General features: G+C 46.4%; 1 protein-coding gene across 3 annotated transcripts in view; it reads right to left on the reverse strand.

The window, feature by feature from the left end:
• The window catches only part of LTBP4 (latent transforming growth factor beta binding protein 4), a 506,304-nt gene that overhangs the window by 353,032 nt on the left and 130,131 nt on the right, over nucleotides 1–23,141 (reverse strand). For all 3 annotated transcript variants that reach the window (XR_004540381.1, XM_033955323.1, XM_033955322.1), the window contains exons 2-3: nucleotides 22,640–22,710; nucleotides 19,391–19,805 (exon numbers count right to left, since the gene is read on the reverse strand). Coding sequence is in view for 2 of the 3 variants with exons in the window: in XM_033955323.1 (XP_033811214.1) it covers nucleotides 19,391–19,805; nucleotides 22,640–22,710 (486 nt within the window). In the remaining variant the exon portion in view is untranslated. The remainder of the gene's footprint in view (nucleotides 1–19,390; nucleotides 19,806–22,639; nucleotides 22,711–23,141) is intronic.

The following is a 23,141-nucleotide window of genomic DNA, read 5'->3' on the forward strand; positions in this document are numbered from 1 at the left end:
TTTTGGTAGAAAACTGTGGTTGGAGGGATGCCCCCTGCCTTGGGCCTGCCTCTTCAAAATGGTGACCCACCCTACCTGGTGCATCCTAGGATGCATTGGAAGGGGCCTAATACCAGAGGCCTAATACTATTGGCCTAATATAAAAGGCACTGGGAGGGGCCTATGGTATTAGGTCCCTCCCAGTGTCTACCAGGATGTACTGGGCAGGTGTGGCTGCTATTTTGAAGAGGTGGCCCCAGGAAATGGGAAGTGGGCATCCCTCCTGCTGAATTTTTCTACCAAAAAGTACAGGGTGTTGGGGGAGGGGGGTCCTAACCCTTACTGATGGGTAGGGAGAGGGCCTTGTGCCAGTCCACTAGACCACAGTTCTTCAACTGCCAGTCCACGGACCGGTGGCGGTCCGCAAAAAAATGTTGCCGGTCCGCGAAGGATTCGGGTCCCCAGCCACAACAAAAAGTGCCGGCGTCAGCTGACGTGCAACTTCCTGTTGCCGTCGCTATGCCGACACTCCTGCCTTCCACTTCCTACTCCTGCCGCGTATGTCCACGCACCCCCAGACAAGCAGGGGCAGCTTTGTGTGCTTTTAACTTCGGCACACAGCTGCCCCTAGGCAGTATTTTAGCGCGGTTTCATGAGGAAGCCACGGGGCCTTTGATAGACCGGCCCATATCGCATCATCAAAGCGGGCCGGCCTACCAAAGGCCCCGAGGCTGCCTCATGAAACCGCAGCTAAAATACTGCCTAGGGGCAGCTGTGTGCCGAAGTTAAAAGCACACAGAGCTGCCGCTAGCCTACATAGAGGAAACATTTGCTGGAGAGGGAAGGGAGTAGGGGTGCTCCTGGACAAGGGAGGGGAAAGGGCTACTGCTGACAGGGGAGAAGGGAAAGGGAAGGGACGAGAGTTACTGTTGGATAAGAGGAGGAGGAAAGAGAGAAGGGGTACTCCTGGACAAGGGAGGGGAAGGGGCTACTGTTGACAGGGGAGAAGGGGAAGGGATGAGAATTACTGTTGGATAAGAGGAGGAGGAAAGGGAAAAGGGGTACTCCTGGACAAGGGAGGGGAAGGGGCTACTGCTGACAAGGGAGAGGGGGAAGGGATGAGAATTACTGTTGGATAAGAGGAGGAGGAAAGGGAGAAGGGGTACTCCTGGACAAGGGAGGGGAAGGGGCTACTGCTGACAAGGGAGAGGGGGAAGGGATGAGAATTACTGTTGGATAAGAGGAGGAGGAAAGGGAGAAGGTACTGCTGGACAGAGGGGGAGGAGGAACATTGGAAAGAAACAGCTGGCAGGGAGATTAGAGGAGGGGAAGGAGTCAGGATGGAATGGAGAGATCAGATGAGGGAAAGGGGAGATACAGAGGAATGACAAAGTAGAAAGAGATTGATGCTGGGAAGGGGGATCAGATGAAAAATAAGGAAAGAGGGACAAAGATGCTAGATCTGGTGTAGGAGAGAGGGGCATAGAAAGAACGCAGATACCATATGGAAGGGTAGAGGGCAGACAGTGGATGGAAGAGGCAGATGCTGGATTGAAGAGACAGAGGGCAGACGCTGGATGGAAGAGAGTGAAAAGAAGATGAAAGCAGAAACCAGAGACGACAAAAGGTAGAAAAAAATAATTTTATTTCTATCTTGCGATTAGAATATATCAGATTTAAAATATGTATCCTGCTAGAGCTGATGTTAGACATAACTGGGGAGTGCAAAGCCCAGGCAGTGCGTCTTTAGCTTCCAGCTGGCTTAGGGCTCTCTCTGACCAGGAGGCAGTTGCCCTAGTTCCACTCCCCTAACACCATTCCTGCCATGTGTGACTGTGGTATTCTGTTAGCATGATATTTGTGTAGCATTCTGTAATAATTTGGCTTATTCAGTTTTCTTGATAGTAGAGGGGATATATGTGAAGGGGAGGGGAGACGGGGGTTTTGTTGATCCTTGCCCTGTATTATTTATATTTATAAAATGACAATTGTACAGAATATTGTTTCTTTTTATACTTTAATAAAATATGCTCAATATAAAATCATAACTATTTGAGGCTTGTGCGGATGGGATCAGATGGTTAATGGGACCAAGCTCGCGGGGATGGGGTGGCAATGGGGTTTTTAAAAATTTCAGTCTTTATTAGTTTGCCGGTCCTCGAAATAATTATTTTATTTCCACCGGTCCATAGGTGTAAAAAGGTTGAAGAACACTGCACTAGACCACCAGACAAACTGCCAGGTTTTGGCAATCCCTCCGAGTACTCAGACAGTCCTCTAAAATGAGGACATGTCCATGTTTTCCCGGATGTCTGGTAACCCTAGCCCAGTATCCTGCTTTCAACAGATGCCAGCTCAGGTCATTAGTACCTGGTCGAATTCCCAAAAGTAGCAAAATTCCATTCTATTTAACCTTAAGGATAAACAGTGACTTTCCCCAAATCTACGTTAATAATGACTTATGGGCTTTTCCTCCAAGTATTTGGCCAAGCCTTTTTACAACCCTGCTTTTACCCTATATTACTGGTTTGAATTTTTTCTATTTAAAATAAATAAGTGGTAAATCCAATAAAGATGATCTATGAACTATACAATCATTCAGTCAAATCAGCAATGTGGATTACAGATTTCACTCAAAACCCCAACACCGCTCCAATACTCACCAATTGCTGTTGTTAATTCTACATCAGAGAGCGAATGACACGGTGATAGAATTCATCACCATTCCTGTCCCCGTGGGAAACAATCCCCATGTCATTCTTTAAAGAGAGAGGGAAGAATCTGAGTATTTTTAGGGCACAACCACTGACCCTCAAGCCTTGCATTAAAGAAAGCTGTTGTGTAAGGAATGAGGTTGAGATTGACTCAAGAATGACAAGAAATGGTTTCCTGCGGTTATCCATGTGGACGGGAACGGTGATGAATTCTGTCACCGTGTCATTCTCTATTCTACATGCTTTAATTCCCAGCCCCCCCCCCTCCGAGTACCCTTTACCCCCGAGCACTGCGACCATGGTTTCACAAGGAGTTAAAAAAAACAAGGATCCCTGCAGACCCCATGCCACAGCCAACTTTTAGCTCTATGGAGTCTGCGAGATCCTATTTTTTAACTTCTACCTTTGCTGGCTTCTTGTCTGTTGGTGGTTGGGATTGCTGGTACTGAATACTGGAGCCTCAACCTAGTTCTCCCTTTTATTTGGCCCAGCTTTTCTGCACCCCAGTGTCCCAAATGCCTTCTACCTGGAGGCTCCCCATATCCCACAGAGTTAATGCTCACAAACTTTAAAAAAAAAAAATGCAAAAAAGCAGCTGTGACATGGGGTCCGCAGAGATCCCTTATTAACTCAAAACAAACCCCACACGGCCAAACGATACTCACACCCAGCAACACTACAAGGCCTTAAACTTACAACCAACAGCATTCACACTCCCCACAGAGAAAGGGAAAAAGAAAAGAAGTGGAGAAAAAGGCCTCAGTTCATCTTCATCTGGCCAAAAAAACTCCACTCCTACAAAAGCTGTTTGAGTAAATGCTGAAAAATAGTCCAAGAAAACAAGGCAACTAAAGTAGACTGCCAGGTGGTATCAAACACCACGCCTAATACAGATGAAAGTCAGTGGGTGAATGCAACAAAAGGCAGTAAAGTCCAGCTCATAACATCCACAGCAAAAGCAAGAAAAAAATAACTTAGCTGCTAATGGCTTCCAAATACAGGCCAGGCAGTCCTTGCACCCAACGGGGAACCCTCCGTTTCGCATAAAATCGCTGTGGCAGGGGTGTTCATATCATTGCTTCACATCCAGATGTTCCAGACCCACCATACTCCTCAAACATCCTCACCACTTATTGATCGAAACTGGCTGGGTGTGTGTATCGTTTGTCCGTGTGGGATTTGTTTTGAGTTAATAAGGGATATATTCGGGCCCCAATCCTTGAGTATTAATTTCTAGTGGTCCGCAGAGATCCTCATTTTAACTCCCACGGACCTCATGGATCCCGCTCATCACCGAGATGAGCAGATTTTTAAGGGTTTGTGGTTAAGATCCATGAGGTCTCTAAGGGCTATGTTTTACCCAATCCCACCCGCAGCTTGTGAGCCACATGCGGCTCTTTCACCGCATGGCTGTGGTTCTTCTCATGCCTCAACGGGTTAGCAGCAGCGATTCCTATAGCTGTCTGCCACGTCACGCTATCCATCAGAATTTCCTGTTTCTGCCCGGGTGGGACACAACAGAGGACAGGCTTCTGGGTTAGTGGCAGGCAGCTGTAGAAATCATCACTGACCCGCTAAAGCAGGGGTAGGGAACTCCGGTCCTTGAGAGTCGTATTCCAGTTGGGTTTTCAGGATTTTCTCAATGAATATGTATGAGATCTATTTACATACACTGCTTTCAATGCATATTCATTGGGGAAATCTTGAAAACCCGACTGGAATACGGCTCTCGAGGACCGGAGTTCCCTACCCCTGCGCTAAAGCAAGAAAGAACATATTTGTGAGTGGGTGGGGGGGAAGAAAATGCAGGAGGGGTGAGAGGGTGAAATGGACAAAAGGATGGAGGGGAAGTACAGCGTGTCAAAAGTCTCATTAAATTATTTAGTTATTTAGTTTTCTATTCTGTCCTCCCTAAAGAGCTCAGAATGGGCTACAGGCCAACATACATAATATACAGTTTACAATTTGCCATAGTTACAGTACAAGGTTTTTCAATACAAGTTTTTGTCTTAACTTGACACAAACCTAGGGATCTAAAACCAATATATAGTTACAGGTTAAATTTGTCATAGTTAGGATAAAAACTTGTATTGGAAAACCTTGCACTCCTTTCCTCTTGTGCCTGTCAGTAAGTAGTTCAGTTTTTGTTTATTTTGTTCAAGTGTTGCAATCTGTATGATGCCCTTGGGGAGTTTTCTTTTTTAAAATTGTACCTCACTTAGAAAACCATATAATCAAACAAATCAAATTTTTAATAAATTTGAAACTTAACACAACACATACTGAGGATCTTGTATCAATATACATTTCTTTGTAATCTATTGGTCATGGATGGGGAGTTAGGTAAAAAGGTATGTCTTTATTGCTTTCCTAATGCTGAGGAGTCCTCCAAGGGATCTAATCTGTGGGAGGCAGTTGATTCCAGTAGGTTGGTATGAAGTGGGAGTAGGAAAATCATTTGGCAGCTTGAACTTAAAGGGCATGACCAGGGGACGTTTTGAGGCATATTTCATCCTGGGAGCAGAGGGACCTCATGTCATGTTTCCATGTCAGCTCAGTGTCATGTCTTGTAAGACTTTGAATGCTAGTATCAGGCCCATGAAGACACAACGTTTGCCTATAGGCAACCAGTGAGCCAACAATCGTGCCTGGGAGACAGGGTCGCAGGCCCGGAGGTTTTTTAGAAATCTGATTGTCACGTTTTGTACATGCTGGAGATGTATGTTCTTCACCATGAGACCATTGAATAGCGCATTGCAGCAGTCCATGCAGGAGAGGACCAAGGTATAGAGTAGCTGGGTAAAGTCAGATTCAGAAAAGTAGTTCCTTATTTTTCAGAGTTGTCACAGATAGTAAAATGAGAAAGATATCACCTGAGAAATATGGTTGGAAAGCAATAGGTTAGAGTCAAGGAGTATTCTTAGGCTGCATGTTTGAGTCTTTTGAAGTTATGGTAGTTGAGTTCCAACAGCATCAGGCAAGAGGAGTAGAAGCAGCAAGGGAGAAAAGCAGTTTTAGAAGCAAAAACGAGCAGAGGAGGGAGACAGAGGAGAGCAGGAGGCTAGGGGCTGGGCAAGAGTTAGCTCCGCCCACCCCCACTGCGTCAGAGGAGTCAGCACCCGAACCCCCCATAAAAGGGGGCGGAGCCAACGACGAACGTGGTGCACAGCATCAGGCAAGAGGAGTAGAAGCAGCAAGGGAGAAAAGCAGTTTTAGAAGCAAAAACGAGCAGAGGAGGGAGACAGAGGAGAGCAGGAGGCTAGGGGCTGGGCAAGAGTTAGCTCCGCCCACCCCCACTGCGTCAGAGGAGTCAGCACCCGAACCCCCCATAAAAGGGGGCGGAGCCAACGACGAACGTGGTGCACAGCATCAGGCAAGAGGAGTAGAAGCAGCAAGGGAGAAAAGCAGTTTTAGAAGCAAAAACGAGCAGAGGAGGGAGACAGAGGAGAGCAGGAGGCTAGGGGCTGGGCAAGAGTTAGCTCCGCCCACCCCCACTGCGTCAGAGGAGTCAGCACCCGAACCCCCCATAAAAGGGGGCGGAGCCAACGACGAACGTGGTGCACAGCATCAGGCAAGAGGAGTAGAAGCAGCAAGGGAGAAAAGCAGTTTTAGAAGCAAAAACGAGCAGAGGAGGGAGACAGAGGAGAGCAGGAGGCTAGGGGCTGGGCGAGAGTTAGCTCCGCCCACCCCCACCGCATCAGAGGAGTCAGCACCCGAACCCCCCATAAAAGGGGGCGGAGCCAACGACGAACGTGGTGCACAGCATCAGGCAAGAGGAGTAGAAGCAGCAAGGGAGAAAAGCAGTTTTAGAAGCAAAAACGAGCAGAGGAGGGAGACAGAGGAGAGCAGGAGGCTAGGGGCTGGGCGAGAGTTAGCTCCGCCCACCCCCACCGCGTCAGAGGAGTCAGCACCCGAACCCCCCATAAAAGGGGGCGGAGCCAACGGCGCACAGCCGTTAGGCGCGCGGCGAAGGGCCTCAAGAAGGGCCAAGTCACTACACCCAAGAGCACAGGGAAGGACTGAAAGGTAAGGAAGTGGCAAGCAGCGCAGAAGAGACGAACACACAAGCAGCAGTAAGGTAAGGAAGAGAAAAGACAGCACACACAAGAAAGCAGCAAGGCAAGAAGCAGATACAGAAGGAACAACCACACACAAGCAAAAGTTAGGCAAGGTTGTGCAAAGGCACCAGGCACAGAAAGAACAATCACACAAACAAAAGTAAGGAAAGGTAGAGCGTAGGCAGTCCATACAAAGGCAGAAGGCAGTAAAGCAAGAAGCAGGTGCAGAAGGAAGCAGGCACCGAAGGAACACGTAAACTTATCTGTTTTCTTAAAGTAGTAACCCCGATGGAAGCAGAAGGTAACCAGAAGATGAGCTTTCCAGTGTTCTGCGCGGATTGTCATATGTATGACTACCTCCCCTCGGGGAGACAGTCATACGTATGCAGTCGGTGTCAGGAGCTGAAAAGCTTGAAGAAAGAAGTCAAGCGACTTGAGGACAAGATACAGGAGCTAGAAGGACTTTACACCACGGAGGACCCTACCAGGGCATTTGAAGACTTCAGGAGTGAGAAACACATCGAGAAGGAAGTCAGGGAACTCGAGGAATTCATTGAGGAAGCATACAGGAGGAGGGTGGAAGAGAACGAACTCCAGATGAGAGATGATGCAACACCAACTTGGAAGGGGGAGCAAGAAGCAGATGACCTCAAAGAAGACACCCACAGAAGAATACCACACGAGGGGGAAAAATTGGCTAGTCGATGCCCAGAAGAAGAGAGAGCTAAGCACACCGAGGACATTGACCTGAGACCGATAAGAAAATTGAAGAAGGGAAAGTCAGCGATCCTGGTGGGAGACTCGATATTGAGGCATGTGGACAGCCACATAGCAGGAGGAAGAGAGGATCGACTGGTGACCTGCCTCCCAGGAGCGAGAACCAAGGACATCGTGGACAAAATTGGGAAGGTCCTGGAAGGAGCGGAGACGGAAGAGACCGCAGTAATGATCCACATCGGGACGAATGATGTCAGCAGGAGAGACTACAGAAGAGGCACGCTGATAGAACAGTTCAAGATTCTAGGAAGGAAACTGAAGACGAGGACCCAGAAGATAGCATTCTCAGAGATCCTACCGGTACCAAGGGCAGATGTGAAAAGGCAGGAAGAACTACAATCAATAAATGCATGGATGAGGAGATGGTGTGAGGAAGAAGGGTTCCACTTCGTGAGGAACTGGACAACGTTCTGGGGCAAGAGCAAGCTCTACAGGAGAGATGGACTGCACCTGAGCGTGGCGGGAACAAGACTTCTAGCAAACAACGTCAAGAGAGGAATAGAACAGGCTTTAAACTAAGAGAAAGGGGAAAGCCGACAGTCGACCTAGCGTCGATGATTCGGAAGAAGGTATCCCATGAAGATACTGAGGGGAAAAAAGGCAGGGAAGAAACAAGAGACAAATTACAGGAGTCAACTAACCCAGAAGAGGAGGTTAGAAAGATTGTAGCAAAAGAGAAGACACCAAAGACTGAAGCACAGGGAAAAGAAATGAAGACGACAAAATGCCAGGATCTAAACTGCATATATACTAATGCAAGGAGTTTAAGAAACAAAATGGGGGAGCTAGAAGCCATGGCCAATGCAGAGGACATAGACATCATTGGAATCTCTGAAACGTGGTGGAATGAGGAAAACAAATGGGATACAGCACTGCCGGGGTACAAGCTCTATCGCCGGGATAGGTCAGGTCAGAAAGGAGGAGGAATAGCCCTATACGTAAAAGAAAGCATACAATCGACAAGAATGGACACAGCAGAGATGATCAACAAACTGGAATCGCTATGGGTTAAAATACCGGGTAGGAAAGGGCATGAAATAAAGATGGGCCTATACTATCGTCCACCCGGGCAAACCGGAGATAGCGATAAAGAAATGGATGCCGAGATGAAGCGAGAATGCAAAAGTGGTTACACAGTTGTTATGGGAGACTTCAACTATCCTGGGATAGACTGGAGTCTTGGAAGCTCAAGATGCGCTAGGGAGACAGAATTCCTGGAGGCTATACAAGATTGCTTCATGGAGCAGCTTGTTAGAGAACCGACGAGAGGAAATGCCACTCTGGATTTAATCCTAAATGGACTAAGGGGACCTGCAAAGGAAGTGGAAGTAGTGGGACCGTTGGGAAACAGTGATCATAATATGATCAAGTTCAAGGTTGAAGTAGGCATACCGAACGGAAAGAGAACCATAGCGACATCTTTCAACTTCAGGAAAGGAAACTATGAAGCAATGAGGGAAATGGTAAGGAAGAAACTTAGGAACACTTCCAAAAAATGGCAAACAGTAGAACATGCCTGGTCTTTTTTCAAAGACACAGTGAGCGAGGCACAAAATCTGCACATCCCCAGATTCAGAAAGGGGTGCAAAAAGGGTCGAACAAAAGACCCAGTATGGATGACTAAAATAGTGAAGGAAGCGATAGGCAATAAGAAAAATTCATTCAGGGAATGGAAAAAGGACAAAACTGAAGGGAACCAGAAGGAGCACAGGAAGTATCAAAAAGAATGTCACCGTGTGGTTCGAAAAGCCAAAAGAGAGTATGAAGAGAGGCTAGCCAGGGAGGCACGAAATTTCAAACCGTTCTTCAGATATGTTAAAGGGAAACAGCCAGCTAGGGAGGAGGTAGGACCGCTGGACGAAGGAGACAGGAAGGGAGCGGTGAAGGAGGAGAAAGAAGTCGCAGAAAGACTCAACATGTTCTTCTCGTCTGTATTTACAAACGAAGACACAACCAACATACCTGAACATGAACAAATCTTCAATGGAAATCAAGCAGAAAAATTAACATCCATGGAAGTGAGCCTTGATGATGTACACAGGCAGATAGAAAAACTTAAAACTGACAAATCCCCGGGTCCGGACGGAATCCATCCCAGGGTTCTGAAAGAATTAAAGGAGGAGATAGCGGAACTACTGCAGCAAATTTGCAACCTATCCTTGAAAACAGGCATGATCCCGGAGGATTGGAAGATAGCCAATGTCACGCCCATCTTTAAAAAGGGATCAAGAGGTGACCCGGGAAACTACAGACCAGTGAGTTTGACCTCGGTTCCGGGGAAACTGATGGAAGCACTGATTAAAGAACACATCGATGAACATCTGGAAAGAAACGAACTTTTGAAAACAACCCAACATGGTTTCTGCAGGGGGAGATCGTGCCTAACGAACTTATTGCACTTCTTCGAAGGAATTAACAAACGGATGGACAGAGGAGACCCCATAGACATCATATACCTTGATTTCCAAAAAGCCTTTGACAAGGTGCCTCACGAACGTCTACTCCGGAAACTGAAGAACCATGGAGTGGACGGAGACGTACATAGATGGATCAGAAACTGGTTGGCGGGTAGGAAACAGAGGGTAGGGGTGAAGGGCCACTACTCGGACTGGATGGGGGTCACGAGTGGTGTTCCGCAGGGCTCAGTGCTAGGGCCGCTGCTATTTAATATATTCATAAATGATCTAGAAACAGGCACGAAGTGTGAGATAATAAAATTTGCGGACGATACAAAACTATTTAGTGGAGCTGGGACTAAAGAGGAATGCGAAGAATTGCAAAGGGACTTGAACAAATTGGGGGAATGGGCGGCGAGATGGCAGATGAAGTTCAACGTTGAGAAATGTAAAGTATTGCATGTTGGAAACAGAAACCCGAGGTACAACTATACGATGGGAGGGATATTATTGAATGAGAGCAACCAAGAAAGGGACTTGGGGGTAATGGTGGACATGACAATGAAGCCGACGGCACAGTGCGCAACAGCCGCTAAGAAAGCAAATAGAATGCTAGGCATAATCAAGAAGGGTATTACAACAAGGACAAAAGAAGTTATCCTGCCATTGTATCGGGCGATGGTGCGCCCGCATCTGGAATACTGCGTCCAATATTGGTCTCCGTACCTTAGGAAGGATATGGCGTTACTCGAGAGGGTTCAGAGGAGAGCGACACGCTTGATAAAAGGGATGGAAAACCTCTCATACGCTGAGAGATTGGAGAAACTGGGTCTCTTTTCCCTGGAGAAGAGGAGACTTAGAGGGGATATGATAGAGACTTATAAGATCATGAAGGGCATAGAGAGAGTAGAGAAGGACAGATTCTTCAAACTTTCGAAAAATAAAAGAACAAGAGGACACTTGGAAAAGTTGAAAGGGGACAGATTTAAAACGAATGCTAGGAAGTTCTTCTTTACCCAACAAGTGGTGGACACCTGGAATGCGCTTCCAGAGGGAGTAATAGGGCAGAGTACAGTACAGGGGTTTAAGAAAGGATTGGACAATTTCCTGCTGGAAAAGGGGATAGAGGGGTATAAATAGAGGATTACTGCACAGGTCCTGGACCTGTTGGGCCGCCGCGTGAGCGGACTGCTGGGCATGATGGACCTCAGGTCTGACCCAGCAGAGGCATTGCTTATGTTCTTATGTTCTTATCGCGGGACGTGTGTAGTTGCAGTGTTCTTTGCGAATCTAAAGGAGTTCCATCTTAGAGGCATTAAGTTGTAATCTGACGACTGACATCCAGTTTTTAATTTCCGAGAGGCAGTTTAGGAGTTTTGTGGCCTGGGCATCATAGGTTTCTCCTAGCGGCTGGTATAGTTGGATGTCATCTGTGAAGGAATGAATCTGTTTTTGGTATTTACGGGTTATGTTTAGGACAAGTCTAACGTAGAGATTGAATAGGGGGCGATAGTAGAGCCCCCTGTGGAACATTGTATTTGATCGGTTTCGGTTGCGCATCATTAAACAGTACGCTTCAGGAAGGAGGTGAACCATCGTAATGCAGTGTCTCGGATACCAATTTCAGAGAGCCAAAAAATGAGGAGAGGATGGTCAGTATTGTTGAACACTGAGCTGAGATCCAGTAACACCAGAAGGACATCTTTACCCTTATCCATGAGTTTTCAGCAGTCAATGTTGAGGACATTTTCAGTGCTGTGGAATTTCCTGAATCCCGATTGGAAGGTGGATAGGGCTCCTTGTTTGTACATGAGTGTATAATTGGTTTAACACTGTTTTTTTCCAGGATGTTGGGAGATGAAGTGTAGGTTGGAGACAAGTCTAAAGTTGCCAGGCATGTTAGGGTTGAGTGTGGGGTTTTTCAAGATCAGTCTGATAACTGCCAAATTCCAGATTGTGGGCATATGCCCATTTGTAGAGAGGTGTTCATGAGGGGAAGGATGGAGTCTATAAAAGGTATCTTTCACAGCCACTAGGAAGCATGGTGGACAGGGGTCTAAGCTTGAGCCGGAAGGGTGAATAGCAATGTCGCTGTGGGAGACAGTTTCGAAATGAGTTAGGTTCCCAGTTGTAGTTTTTAATTATCTTGTTTGAATCACGGTAGAGTCAAGGTAAGACTATTTTGTCTGCTTTGTCAGTGAAATAGTCAAGAGCGTTAAACTTCAAGTTCAGTGTTAAGGCATCAATTGTCTCCTTGTGATGTTGTATCTTTTTTGTTTAGTTTAAGAAGATTGTATGATCTATTGGATATCTTTAATAGTTGTTGGACGTAGTATATCTTTTTAGCCTCTAGGGTGGCTTTTTTATATTCTTCAGACAGTTCCTTCCATTTGGACCTGTCACTGTTAAGTTTGGATTTGTACCATTTCCTTTCTGCTTTCTTTAGTTCTCTTTTCTTAGTTCTTAAATCGTCGGTAAACCAGGGGGAGGAGTATTTGTGGGGATAAGAACATAAGAACATAAGCAATGCCTCTGCTGGGTCAGACCTGAGGCCCATCATGCCCAGCAGTCCACTCACGCGGCGGCCCAACAGGTCCAGGACCTGTGCAGTAATCCTCTATTTATACCATTCTATCCCCTTTTCCAGCAGGAAATTGTCCAATCCTTTCTTAAACCCCAGTACTGTACTCTGCCCAATTACGCCCTCTGGAAGCGCATTCCAGGCGTCCACCACTCATTGGGTAAAGAAGAACTTCCTAGCATTCATTTTGAATCTGTCCCCTTTCAACTTTTCCGAGTGCCCTCTTGTTCTTTTTTTTTTTTTCGAAAGTTTGAAGAATCTGTCCCTCTTGACTCTCTCTCTATGCCCTTCATCCTATATAATAAAACGCTAGCCGCGCATGCGCACTAAAAAAAACGTGTTCCGTGAGCGGAAAAAACAATTGCGCATGCGCGGCCCCGGCGGCGGCTTTCAAATAAAAAAAAAAATTTTCCATAGCTGCGGCGGCCTTCCTCACCCCCGGCTCCTCTCTTGAACTGGACGGTCCCCGCGTCTGCCTACCCTTCCCCCCAACAAAGCGCATTCCCCCCCCCCCCAACGAATCAATAAATCGAGCCGGGCCGCCCTCCGCAACAGACCAGAGAAGTTCTTTGCCGCTCACACCCCTTCCCTTGCCGCTGACCTGAATACCTACCCGGCGATTCAAGAAGCCTGTGTAGCAGTCTTCACACGCTGCTTCAGGCTCTTCTACTGCCCTGATTTGCTCTGCCGCGTCTCTGATGATGTCATCAGAGACGCGGCAGAGCAAATAAGCGCAGTAGAAGGACCCGAAGCAGCGTGTGAAGACTGCTGCACAGGCTTCTTGAATCGCCGACTTACAAGTGAAGGGGAGCGGGGGGGGGGGGCCGCAATGACTCTATCCGATTAATTAAAAAACTCTGCACAAGGGGAGCAGGAAGAGGTGCAGATGGACAGCGGGGGAAATTAAGGGAGACCTGCTGATGGACAGGGGGGGGGAATGAAGGGAGGCCTACTGCTGGACAGGGGGAGCAAGAAGAGGTGCTGATGGACAGGGGGGGAGATAAAACAAAGGGAGAAGGGCTGCTGCTGGATAAGGGGAGCAATGAAGAGGTGGTGGTGGACAGGGGGGAAAAATGAAGGGAGGCCTAATGCTGGACAGGGGGAGCAGGAAGAGGTGCTGATGGACAGGGGGAAAAAATTAAGGGATGCCTACTGCTGGACAGGGGGAGCAGGAAGAGATGCTGATGGACAGGGGGAAAAAATAAAGGGAGGCCTACTGCTGGACAGAGGGAGCAGGAAGAGGTGATGATGGACAGGGGGAAAAAGGAAGGGATGCCTATTGTTGGACAGGGGGAGAAGGAAGAGGTACTGATGGACAGGGGGGAGGTAAAACAAAGGGGGAAGGGCTGTTGCTGGATAAAGGGAGCAGTGAAAGGGTGGTCGTGGACACAGGGGAGGTAAAAAGAAGGGAGAATGGACAGGAAAAAGTGGCTAAGGAGACAGAGAGAGAAAGAAATAAAGACAGACACACACACATATATTCTAGCCCGAGGGAGGAAAATGCTGCACAGGGAAGTAGGGAGGGGGGAAATGCTGATGCACAAGGAAATGGAGGGGGAGGGAATGCTGATATGGCTACTGTACAGGAAGGTGGATAAGGGGAGATAAATGCTGCATAGGGGGCAGAAAGATAGATAAATAGAAAGAAAGACAAATAATAGGAGGGAGGGAGACAGAAATAAAAGAAGAAAGACACAAGGGCAGGGAGTGAGACAGAAAGAAAGACAGACATACATATATTCTAGCACCCGTTAATGTAACGGGCTTAAAGACTAGTGATCTTATAAGTCTCTATCATATCCCCTCTAAGTCTCCTCTTCTCTAGGGAAAACAGACCCAGTTTCTCCAATCTCTCAGTGTATGAGAGGTTTTCCATCCCTTTTATCAGACGTGTCGCTCTCCTCTGAACCCTCTCAAGTTTTAAGTTTCAAGTTTATTATGTAATTTGATTAATCGCCTATTCCGAATTCTAAGCGATGTACAAGTCAGTAAAAATACATAATTAAAAGAAACATACATAACTAACAAAGGGACTAAATCTACTAAACATGATGAAAAACACATTTTCAAGCATAATGAAACACTAGGCAAGGCAAGGAAAGAAATACGATCTAATTAATATAGGAGTAAACAATTAAGGGTTAAGAACAGCAGGAAGGGAAAGACAAAACTGATTAAAATATTTAAAAATAAACAGAAGAGCAATAAGCAATTCAATTAAATATTGAATGCATCTTTAAAAAGAAAACTCTTGAGTTTGCTCTTAAATTTTTCCAAATTCTTTTCCTCTCTTAAATACATTGGGAGTGAATTCCATGTCTGAGGCACCGTAATAGTAAAGATAGATTGCCGTCGAGTATTGATAATTTTCAGAGAGGGAATGACCAATAAATGTTGATCATTTGATCTCAATAATCTAGAAGAATTACCATATATGGTATCAATGCTTTATAAATATAAGCTGGGGTTTTAAATGTAAGAGATTTGAAAGTAAGCAAACATAACTTATATAGAATATGATGAGCCACAGGAAGCCAATGAGCTTTATGAAGGAAAGGGATTACATGATCAAACTTATTTGCTCTCGAGTAACGCCATATCTTTCTTAAGGTACGGCGACCAATATTGGAAGTAGTATTCCAGATGCAGGCGCACCATCGCCCGATACAACGGCAGGATAACTTCTTTTGCCCTGATTGTAATACCCTTCTTGATTATACCTAGCATTCTATTTGCTTTCTTAGCGGCCGCTGCGCACTGTGCCATCGGCTTCATTGTCATGTCCATCATTACCCCCAAGTCCCTTTCTTGGGTACTCTCAATCAATAACATCCCTCCCATCGTATAGTTATACCTCTGGTTTCTGCTTCCCACATGCAATACTTTACATTTTTCAACGTTGAACTTCATCTGCCATCTTGCCGCCCATTCCCCTAGTTTGTTCAAGTCCCTTTGCAATTCTTCACATTCCTCTTTAGTCCCAGCTCCACTAAATAGTTTTGTATCGTCCGCAAATTTTATTATCTATCACTTCGTCCCTGTTTCTAGATCATTTATGAATATATTAAATAGCAGCGGCCCGAGCACCGAGCCCTGCGGAACACCACTTGTGACTCTCATCCAGTCTGAGTAGTGGCCCCCTTCACCCCTACCCTCTGACTGGTGCTAGCCCTTCGTGTAGAGTTTTTACCTCAGTGTGCCAGTCCATGGCAGCCTCATCAACTGATTCAGAATTGGGTTTTACATTACATTATATTACGTGATTTCTATTCCACCATTACCTTGCGGTTCAAAGCGGAATACATAAGAATTGTCATGACATTGCTAATACATAAGGCGGATTACATATGTTCCCACTTGGTTGGAAAGGCCTGTGGAGAGATCCTCTAAGTTGATAGTGTCATTGTTGTATATTTTCTAATGTTGAGTTTGATTCCTGGTTGATGGTTGATTCGTTGTGTAGGTGTGGTTGAATGTGATCAAATGGTAATCAGACCAGGGTACTGTTTCGGTAATACAGCTAGGAGATTCTGTGGTGAGTGGAGTATCTTTTTGAATAAAGATTAGGTCTAGGATGTGGCCTACAGAGTTAGTTGGTGAGAGGACCATTTGCTGGAAGCCTAGGTCTGATAGTGAAGTGATGAAGTCTGCTAGGGATCTGGTCTCATTTGGGTAGTTTGCAAAGTTAAACTCTCCAAGTATGATGACCAGTTTGCTAAGGATGGAAGGCAGGTCATCTAAGATGGCCAATGGAGAGTGCAGTGCTCTGTAAAGGCAAAGATTAGATCTCTATTGTGACTCACCAAGAAGGTGAGGCACTCGAGTACTTGAAGTTTTGTTTTTGTGTTAAATGCATATATACCCATAGCACATTAAAAATTGTATCTCAAACACCCGTTCTCTACCCATTGCGGCTCTTTGTAAATTTTGGACAGCCTTCCAACTTGGCGAATATCTCATTCCTGTCATACCACAGAAACCAACAAAAACTTAGAATGAATATCTGCCACTGTCCATCTGTCATTGTTCCTCTGTACCTCATATTCAGTATATGCACTTGTCAAACTACCTAATGGCTAGAGCAGGAGGAGGAGAACCATGGAAGCCAGGGTTCAGGTCTTACTGTTGCTCCTTGTAATCTTGGACAAGTCACTTAAGCCTCTATTTCCTCATGTACAAGCATTAGATTGCGAGCCCTTTAGGGAGAGAGAGGAAAACTAAATAAAAACAAACCCTACTGTACTTGAATGTTAACTTGCTATTCAAAACACACGAGCTAAATTCAAAAGCCCTTCTCGTTCCTTATTACATGCAATGCATAATAAGAGGAGCACCACAACATGTGTATCCCCCTTCCGAAAACCCCTGTACCCACAGAGAACCATATGCAAATACATCACTAGGAGCTCATTATTATTTAAATGAGCTCTCCTAGCGATGTACTACAGGGAACCCCCTCATTTCTGGTCGCTAATTACCGGCAGCTCTGGAGCTGCCAGTAACTGTTGTGCATGTGTTGTGTACACACAACAAAGGCACAACATTTGGAAAAAAAAAAATAAGAATTAAACACAGCCCTACAGGAGCCCAAAACCAGGAATCCCTAACACCCCACCCTCACCCAACACCAAGCCACCTCCCTTCTGATCTCCTTGACCACACCCACTGCCCCAAAGTAAAATTCTGGTGGTCTAGTGGGCTGAGAGGGGATCAGGTCAGATCCCTCAGCTCAAGGACCCTCCACCTCCGACACCACTCTCAGTACCTTTTGTCAAAAATCAGGCAGGAAGGATGCCCACTCCCTCCTGCCACGAAGGGCCACCTCTACAAAATGGCAGCCCTTCCCCAGTAGAAAAAATGCCTGAGCCAATCAGATCCCAGGATGCACCGGGAGGGGGGAAGGGCCACCATTTTCAAGAGGTGGCCCTTCAAGGCAGGATGGAATAGATATCCCACTTGCCTGATTTTCGACAAAAGGTATGGAGGGGAAAAGGTGTCGGGGTGAAGGGTTTTTAAGTTGGGGTGGATCTGACTCTACCCCTCCCCAGCTCACTAGACCAGTGGATCCAAACCCTGTCCTGGAGAACCCCCAGGCCAGTCGGGTTTTCAGAATAGCCCTAATGAATATGCATGAGAGAGATCTGCATATAATGGAGGTGACAGGCATGCAAATCTGCTCCATGTATATTCATTAGGGCTATCCTGAAAACCCGACTGGCCTGGGGGTCCTCCAGGACAAGGTTGGGAACCATTGCATTAGACCACCAGGATTTTGTTTTGAGTGGTGGGAGGGGGTCAGGGGGATTAAAAGATGGGGTGCTTGGTGTCTGGAGTGTCGAGGAGCTTGGGGAGGTATCAGGGAATCTCTGTTTTGGGTTAACGCAACTTTTCTTTATTTTTTTTAATGGGCACAACTGTGTGAGCACAACAGCTGCCGCAGCTTCAGGGAGTCCTGTCAGCTCAGATGATGGAGAATTCCCCTGCCCCGATCAGCTGTACCAGCAAGTAGGGAGAGCAGGGGCTGCTTTTTTTAAAACAGTCCAGGCACAGTTCCTCCTCCCTTGTACCTGTGATTCTCCATATGAATAGCATGAATATAGTTTGCATGCTATCATGTAGAGCAAGGGTGTCCAATGTCGGTCCTCGAGGGCCGCAATCCAGTCGGGTTTTCAGGATTTCCCCAATGAATATGCATGAGATCTATGTGCATGCACTGCTTTCAATGCATATTCATTGGGGAAATCCTGAAAACCCGACTGGACTGCGGCCCTCGAGGACCGACATTGGACACCCCTGATGTAGAGCATCGCCAGTAAAAGAAAAACCACTCTCACCATGGAATTTTCTACCCTGGTGTCAGATTGGGTTGCCAGATTTTCCAATCGGAAAATCCAGACTCCCAGACCTGCCCCCAGGTCCACCCAGTTCTACCCATCCCCACCCTAATCCCACACTAAGTCCCATCCCCTCCCCCCCCCCCCCCGGTGCCTGCTCTTGTCCGCAAATCGCGTTGGGCAGGGAGGACGTTCGCATGCGACATCATCGCGTGACATCCACGCATGCGCAGACCTCCTCACTGCCCGACACAATTTGAGGCTTTTCAAAACCCAGACAATGTGATGAGTTTTGAAAAACTGTCCAGACCCCCAGACATGTTCTCAAAAAGAAGACATGTCTGGGGAAAACAGACATCTGGTGACCCTAGAGTCAGAGCTTTGTGCATCTGGCCCTAAGTAGGTATGGGGGAGGCAAGGGAAGGTGCCTGCAGCAGGGGGGTCGGAGAGGTGCCGGCGCCCTCACCAAGATGGCGCCCGGGGCAGACAGCCCCCATCCCTCTACATCACTGATTACATGGAACATTCAGCCAGTTTATCCACAAAAGGAACCTTCCCCAATCAACTTAAGTCTGGGATGAAGATTCCTCTTCAACAAAGAACAAAAGTGAGCACTGAGCCTGTCCAGTTTCCTTTCCTCCTTCCTACCCTGGTTTGTGAATTTAATAAGTTGCCCATTACTGTTAGTCAAGCCCTAGGACCCCAGGCTTTATCTAGTTTTATACTATGGTTGTGTATTTGTCTTATCATTAGCAATGTAATAATGATGTTAGCTACTGTGCTGTATTTGATATGAAAGGTGGTATAGTACATTCATGAATTAAACATCTTCCCGATCGATAAAACATTCAAGAAGTTTGAGAGGATGAAGTTTGAGAGGATTAAGATCCGAGGAGACAAAATAATATAGAAACCAGGCTTCTGTTAAGGGTAATATTTTTTTTTAAATAACCCTCAGACATGTCCCTTCCACAGGAAAATAGTTGTCTATAAAAAGAACAGATAGGGAAAAGCTCCCTGTCAAAGTTATAACTGTATTAAATCTACTTACTTCAGTGGCTGCCAACCGACTGAAAAGGTCTTCTTACTAGTGACAGAAGGCTTCTTGGTCGTCTCATTGTGCCTTGTACGGGACTGTGAAATGCGAACTGGGCCAGATGTTGGACTCTTCTGGTCGAATGGCAAGACGGTGGGGGCACCAGAGGTCAAACCAAGGTTAGGGAGGGAAGAGCCACCAATGGGAGGACCCTCTTTTACAGAGATGGAAGTCAGCACCGAGCTGATGGCCAGAGAGTGGGAGGGAAGATCCAAGGAGGAGATGGGAAGCGATGGCCGGAAGAGATCAGAGCTGAACTCAGAAGAAATGACCACCTGCTCACATTGCTGGCCCTCAAAGCCAGACTTACAGGCACATAACTGGGGCTTGGTGCATGCCCCTCCATTCTTGCATCTCGGTGAACAGATAGCTGAAAAGAGACAAGAATGACTTGGATGTAATGAGACGTATTCCACTGTTATTTGCCGATCACCAACTACATCCATCAGGGCTACGTGGTGATCTTTCCTCCACCCATTTAAAGATATATATATATATAAATTTAGCATGATTTTTCACCTCGAATAGAGGCCCTTTTTCTATAGGGCATTAAAACCTGAGCTTAGCACATCTTAATGGGAGACTTTCCTATACACCAGGGGTAGGGAACTCCGGTCCTCGAGAGCCGTATTCCAGTCAGGTTTTCAGGATTTCCCCAGTGAATATGCATTGAAAGCAGTGCATGCAAAATAGATCTCATGCATATTCATTGGGGAAATCCTGAAAACCCGACTAGAATATGGCTCTCAAGGACCGGAGTTCCCTACCCCTGCTATACACTAAGCCCAGATGCACTAATCCTGGGGTAGGGAATTTCGGTCCTCGAGAGCCATATTCTAGTCGGGTTTTCAGGGTTTCCCAAATGCATGAGATCTATTTGCATGCGCTGCTTTCAATGCATATTCATTGGGGAAATCCTGAAAACCCGACTGGAATACGGCTCTCGAGGACCGGAGTTCCATACCCCTGCACTAATCTTTTCATTGGTACATGAGACTTATAAAAAAAATTGCGATTCTACATAAGACAGGCATGGCACTTAACAGACCCTAAAACTAAAGTATGCGTGTTTAGGGGTGGAGAAACAATTAGGTGACTCTAGGTTCAATTCTCTAATTGACTTAGGTGCCTATAATTTAGGCCTTTAAAACCTTGGCCTATATTACAGATGCCTGTTTTAGGTTAGGCGCCACAAAATGCAATTCTGTGACAGGTGCCTAAGTGTGATCAGGCGCCAATTACAGAATTTGGCCCTTACTGCTTCCAGTAGTGTAGCTAAGGCTGAGTGGGACCCGGGTGGAAAATTAAAATGGACCTCTTATAACACCATCTTTCCCACAGTAAAGGGGAATATGGCAAGAAGGGAAAATCCCTTCAGAGCACCAGTAAACAAACCTTGCAAAAAGCAAACACATTCTACACCTGTACAGAATACCTGACAGTAATAGAATAGATACTCAAATACAAGATATCAGAGATGCACATTTTTAAAAGCTGACAAATTGCAATGAATAAATTCAGAAAAAAAATACATTTGTTACCTTTGTTGTCTGAGCATTGCATTGGTCCCAGTATCTCTTCTGTTTTCTTTTTTTTCTTAACTCTTTCCAGGGTCTCCTGTCCAATATTCTGTCCTTGTCCCTATACATCCTCCATGCCCAGTGTTTTTTCTGTATTTCTGTTCATCCTGATTCTCCCTTCTCTCTCCTTTCTATCCCCCCCCCCCCTTTTTGGTCCAGGAGTCTTTTTTATATTTGCTTGTCCCCTTTCCCCAGGTCCAGGATTTATTTTCCTCTCACCCCATATCTCCCCTGTCTAAGTCCTACATTTCTCTGCTGCTTCCCCTCACCTCCATGCAAGTCCAGCATCTACTTTTGCTCTTCACACCCACCCCTGGCAATCCTACAGAATACCAGTTGGTGACAGGCAGATGAAGTGATGTGAACAGACTGGCTACAGCTGACCCCGCCAGGGCCTTTGCTCTGCCGGCTGCCCATAGGAAATGACATCACAGGATGCAGGACCAATAAAGGAAAGGCCCTGGTGGGGCTGGCCGCAGACAGCCTGTTCACCATGCTGCTTCTAGCAGTCATGCACAGGGTTTCTGGAGGAATGCTGGGAGGGGATAGAAGATGATGATGCTGGAGCTATGCAAGGAGGTGGCAGGAGGAAGTAACATTGTGGTACCAGACACCACAGGTGGTTGGTCAAGGAAGGAGAGCAGATTTACCTCCAACCATTAGGCAGCTCTGGGCATTTTGCTGGGCTCAGTAAGTGGTAGCTATGCCCCTGACTGTCTCCTATGAGTATGTAGGAGATAAGTGTTCCATGTTAACCAGTTAGCACATACTAATGTGAACATTGTAGCTAGTTAAGGCTTGCACACCCATTCTCCATTCATGACATGCCCACTCCCAAAAATATTTTAAAAAAATGAATAAATAGCAAGTGGAAAAAGGATAAGCATTTTGTTGCACATTAGGCCTTAATGCCCTTTAATAAAAAAGGCTCCATTATCACAACACTGTCAACTTACACATCAGTTCTCATCTGAAACAGGACTTGGAGAGCTGATCATATGAACAGCTGCCTCTGAAACTGAGGGCTTGGCAGCAGTGGCGTAGTGAGGTGAGAAGCGCCCAGGGCGGTGGCACCTCTCCCTTTCTTACCGTGTTCACCACTTCCCTTCCCCCATACCTCTAACATTCACAGCACGAGCAGCAACCCCGCTCGTGCCAGCTCTTCCGCCGACATCATTTCCTAGGCACGGGTCCAGGAAGTGATATCAGAAGAGCCGATGCTGGCACGAGCAGCAGGTTGAGGTTGCTGCTCATGCCACAAATGTTAAAGAGGCACGGAGGAAGGGAAGTGGCACATGTGGTAGAGGAGGCAGGAAAAGAGCTGGGGGGGGGGGGGGCAGAGAGGAGGACAGGAACTGAAACCCCCACCAAGAGGGTACCCGGAGAAGACTGCACACGTCTAGTGCACAGATACACAACAGCCTCCACAAAAAATAGGAGAGAAGGCACTCTGTGGGAAGGAAATCAATAACAGTTATATAATACAGTTTATCCAAAGACTGCTACTAGACTAAATATGATCTCCCAGAAGATTATGTGAATCAAGAAAGTGAGACTAATAAAACTACAGGTTTACAGAAATACTTATTCGTTACCTGTGCACAGAGCTCAGCCCCCTGCTTACCTTTGGTACACTTCCCTGATTTGGGAGCTCTGCTCCACCCCAAGCAGCACTCATCTCCACACAGGTTTGGGCTGAAAGGAAAGAAATTTAAAAAAATCAGAAATTTAAAAAAATAAAATAAAGCAAAACCCTACAAAAGTCCAGAAACAAGTGAAAGTAGGGTAAAAAGGACAACTTTTTGTATTTTATTCTCTATTCAGAAAACTCAACCTAGATCCAAGTCTCGGCTCTGACTTGCCTTCTTAAGGGTAAAATATAGAATCTCATCTAGCGTGGTGTGTAATACTGAGAGCATCTCTCTTCCAGCAAAGCATTCACAGCCTCAACACACACGTCCTTTCGTTCTGAATTACTTACGCCTCCTGTAGTAAGTGATTCAAAGCAAGAGAATTGTTAAAGCCAGACCTTACTCACTTCTTCCATTATGGCATCGAAGCCCACGGCAGTGGCATAGTAAGGGGGGAACTTCCAGACATCATCTTGGTCGGGGTGCTAGCACCCG

This window comes from Geotrypetes seraphini, chromosome 8 (genome assembly GCF_902459505.1).
Source record: "Geotrypetes seraphini chromosome 8, aGeoSer1.1, whole genome shotgun sequence".
Classification (NCBI taxonomy): Eukaryota; Metazoa; Chordata; class Amphibia; order Gymnophiona; family Dermophiidae; genus Geotrypetes; species Geotrypetes seraphini.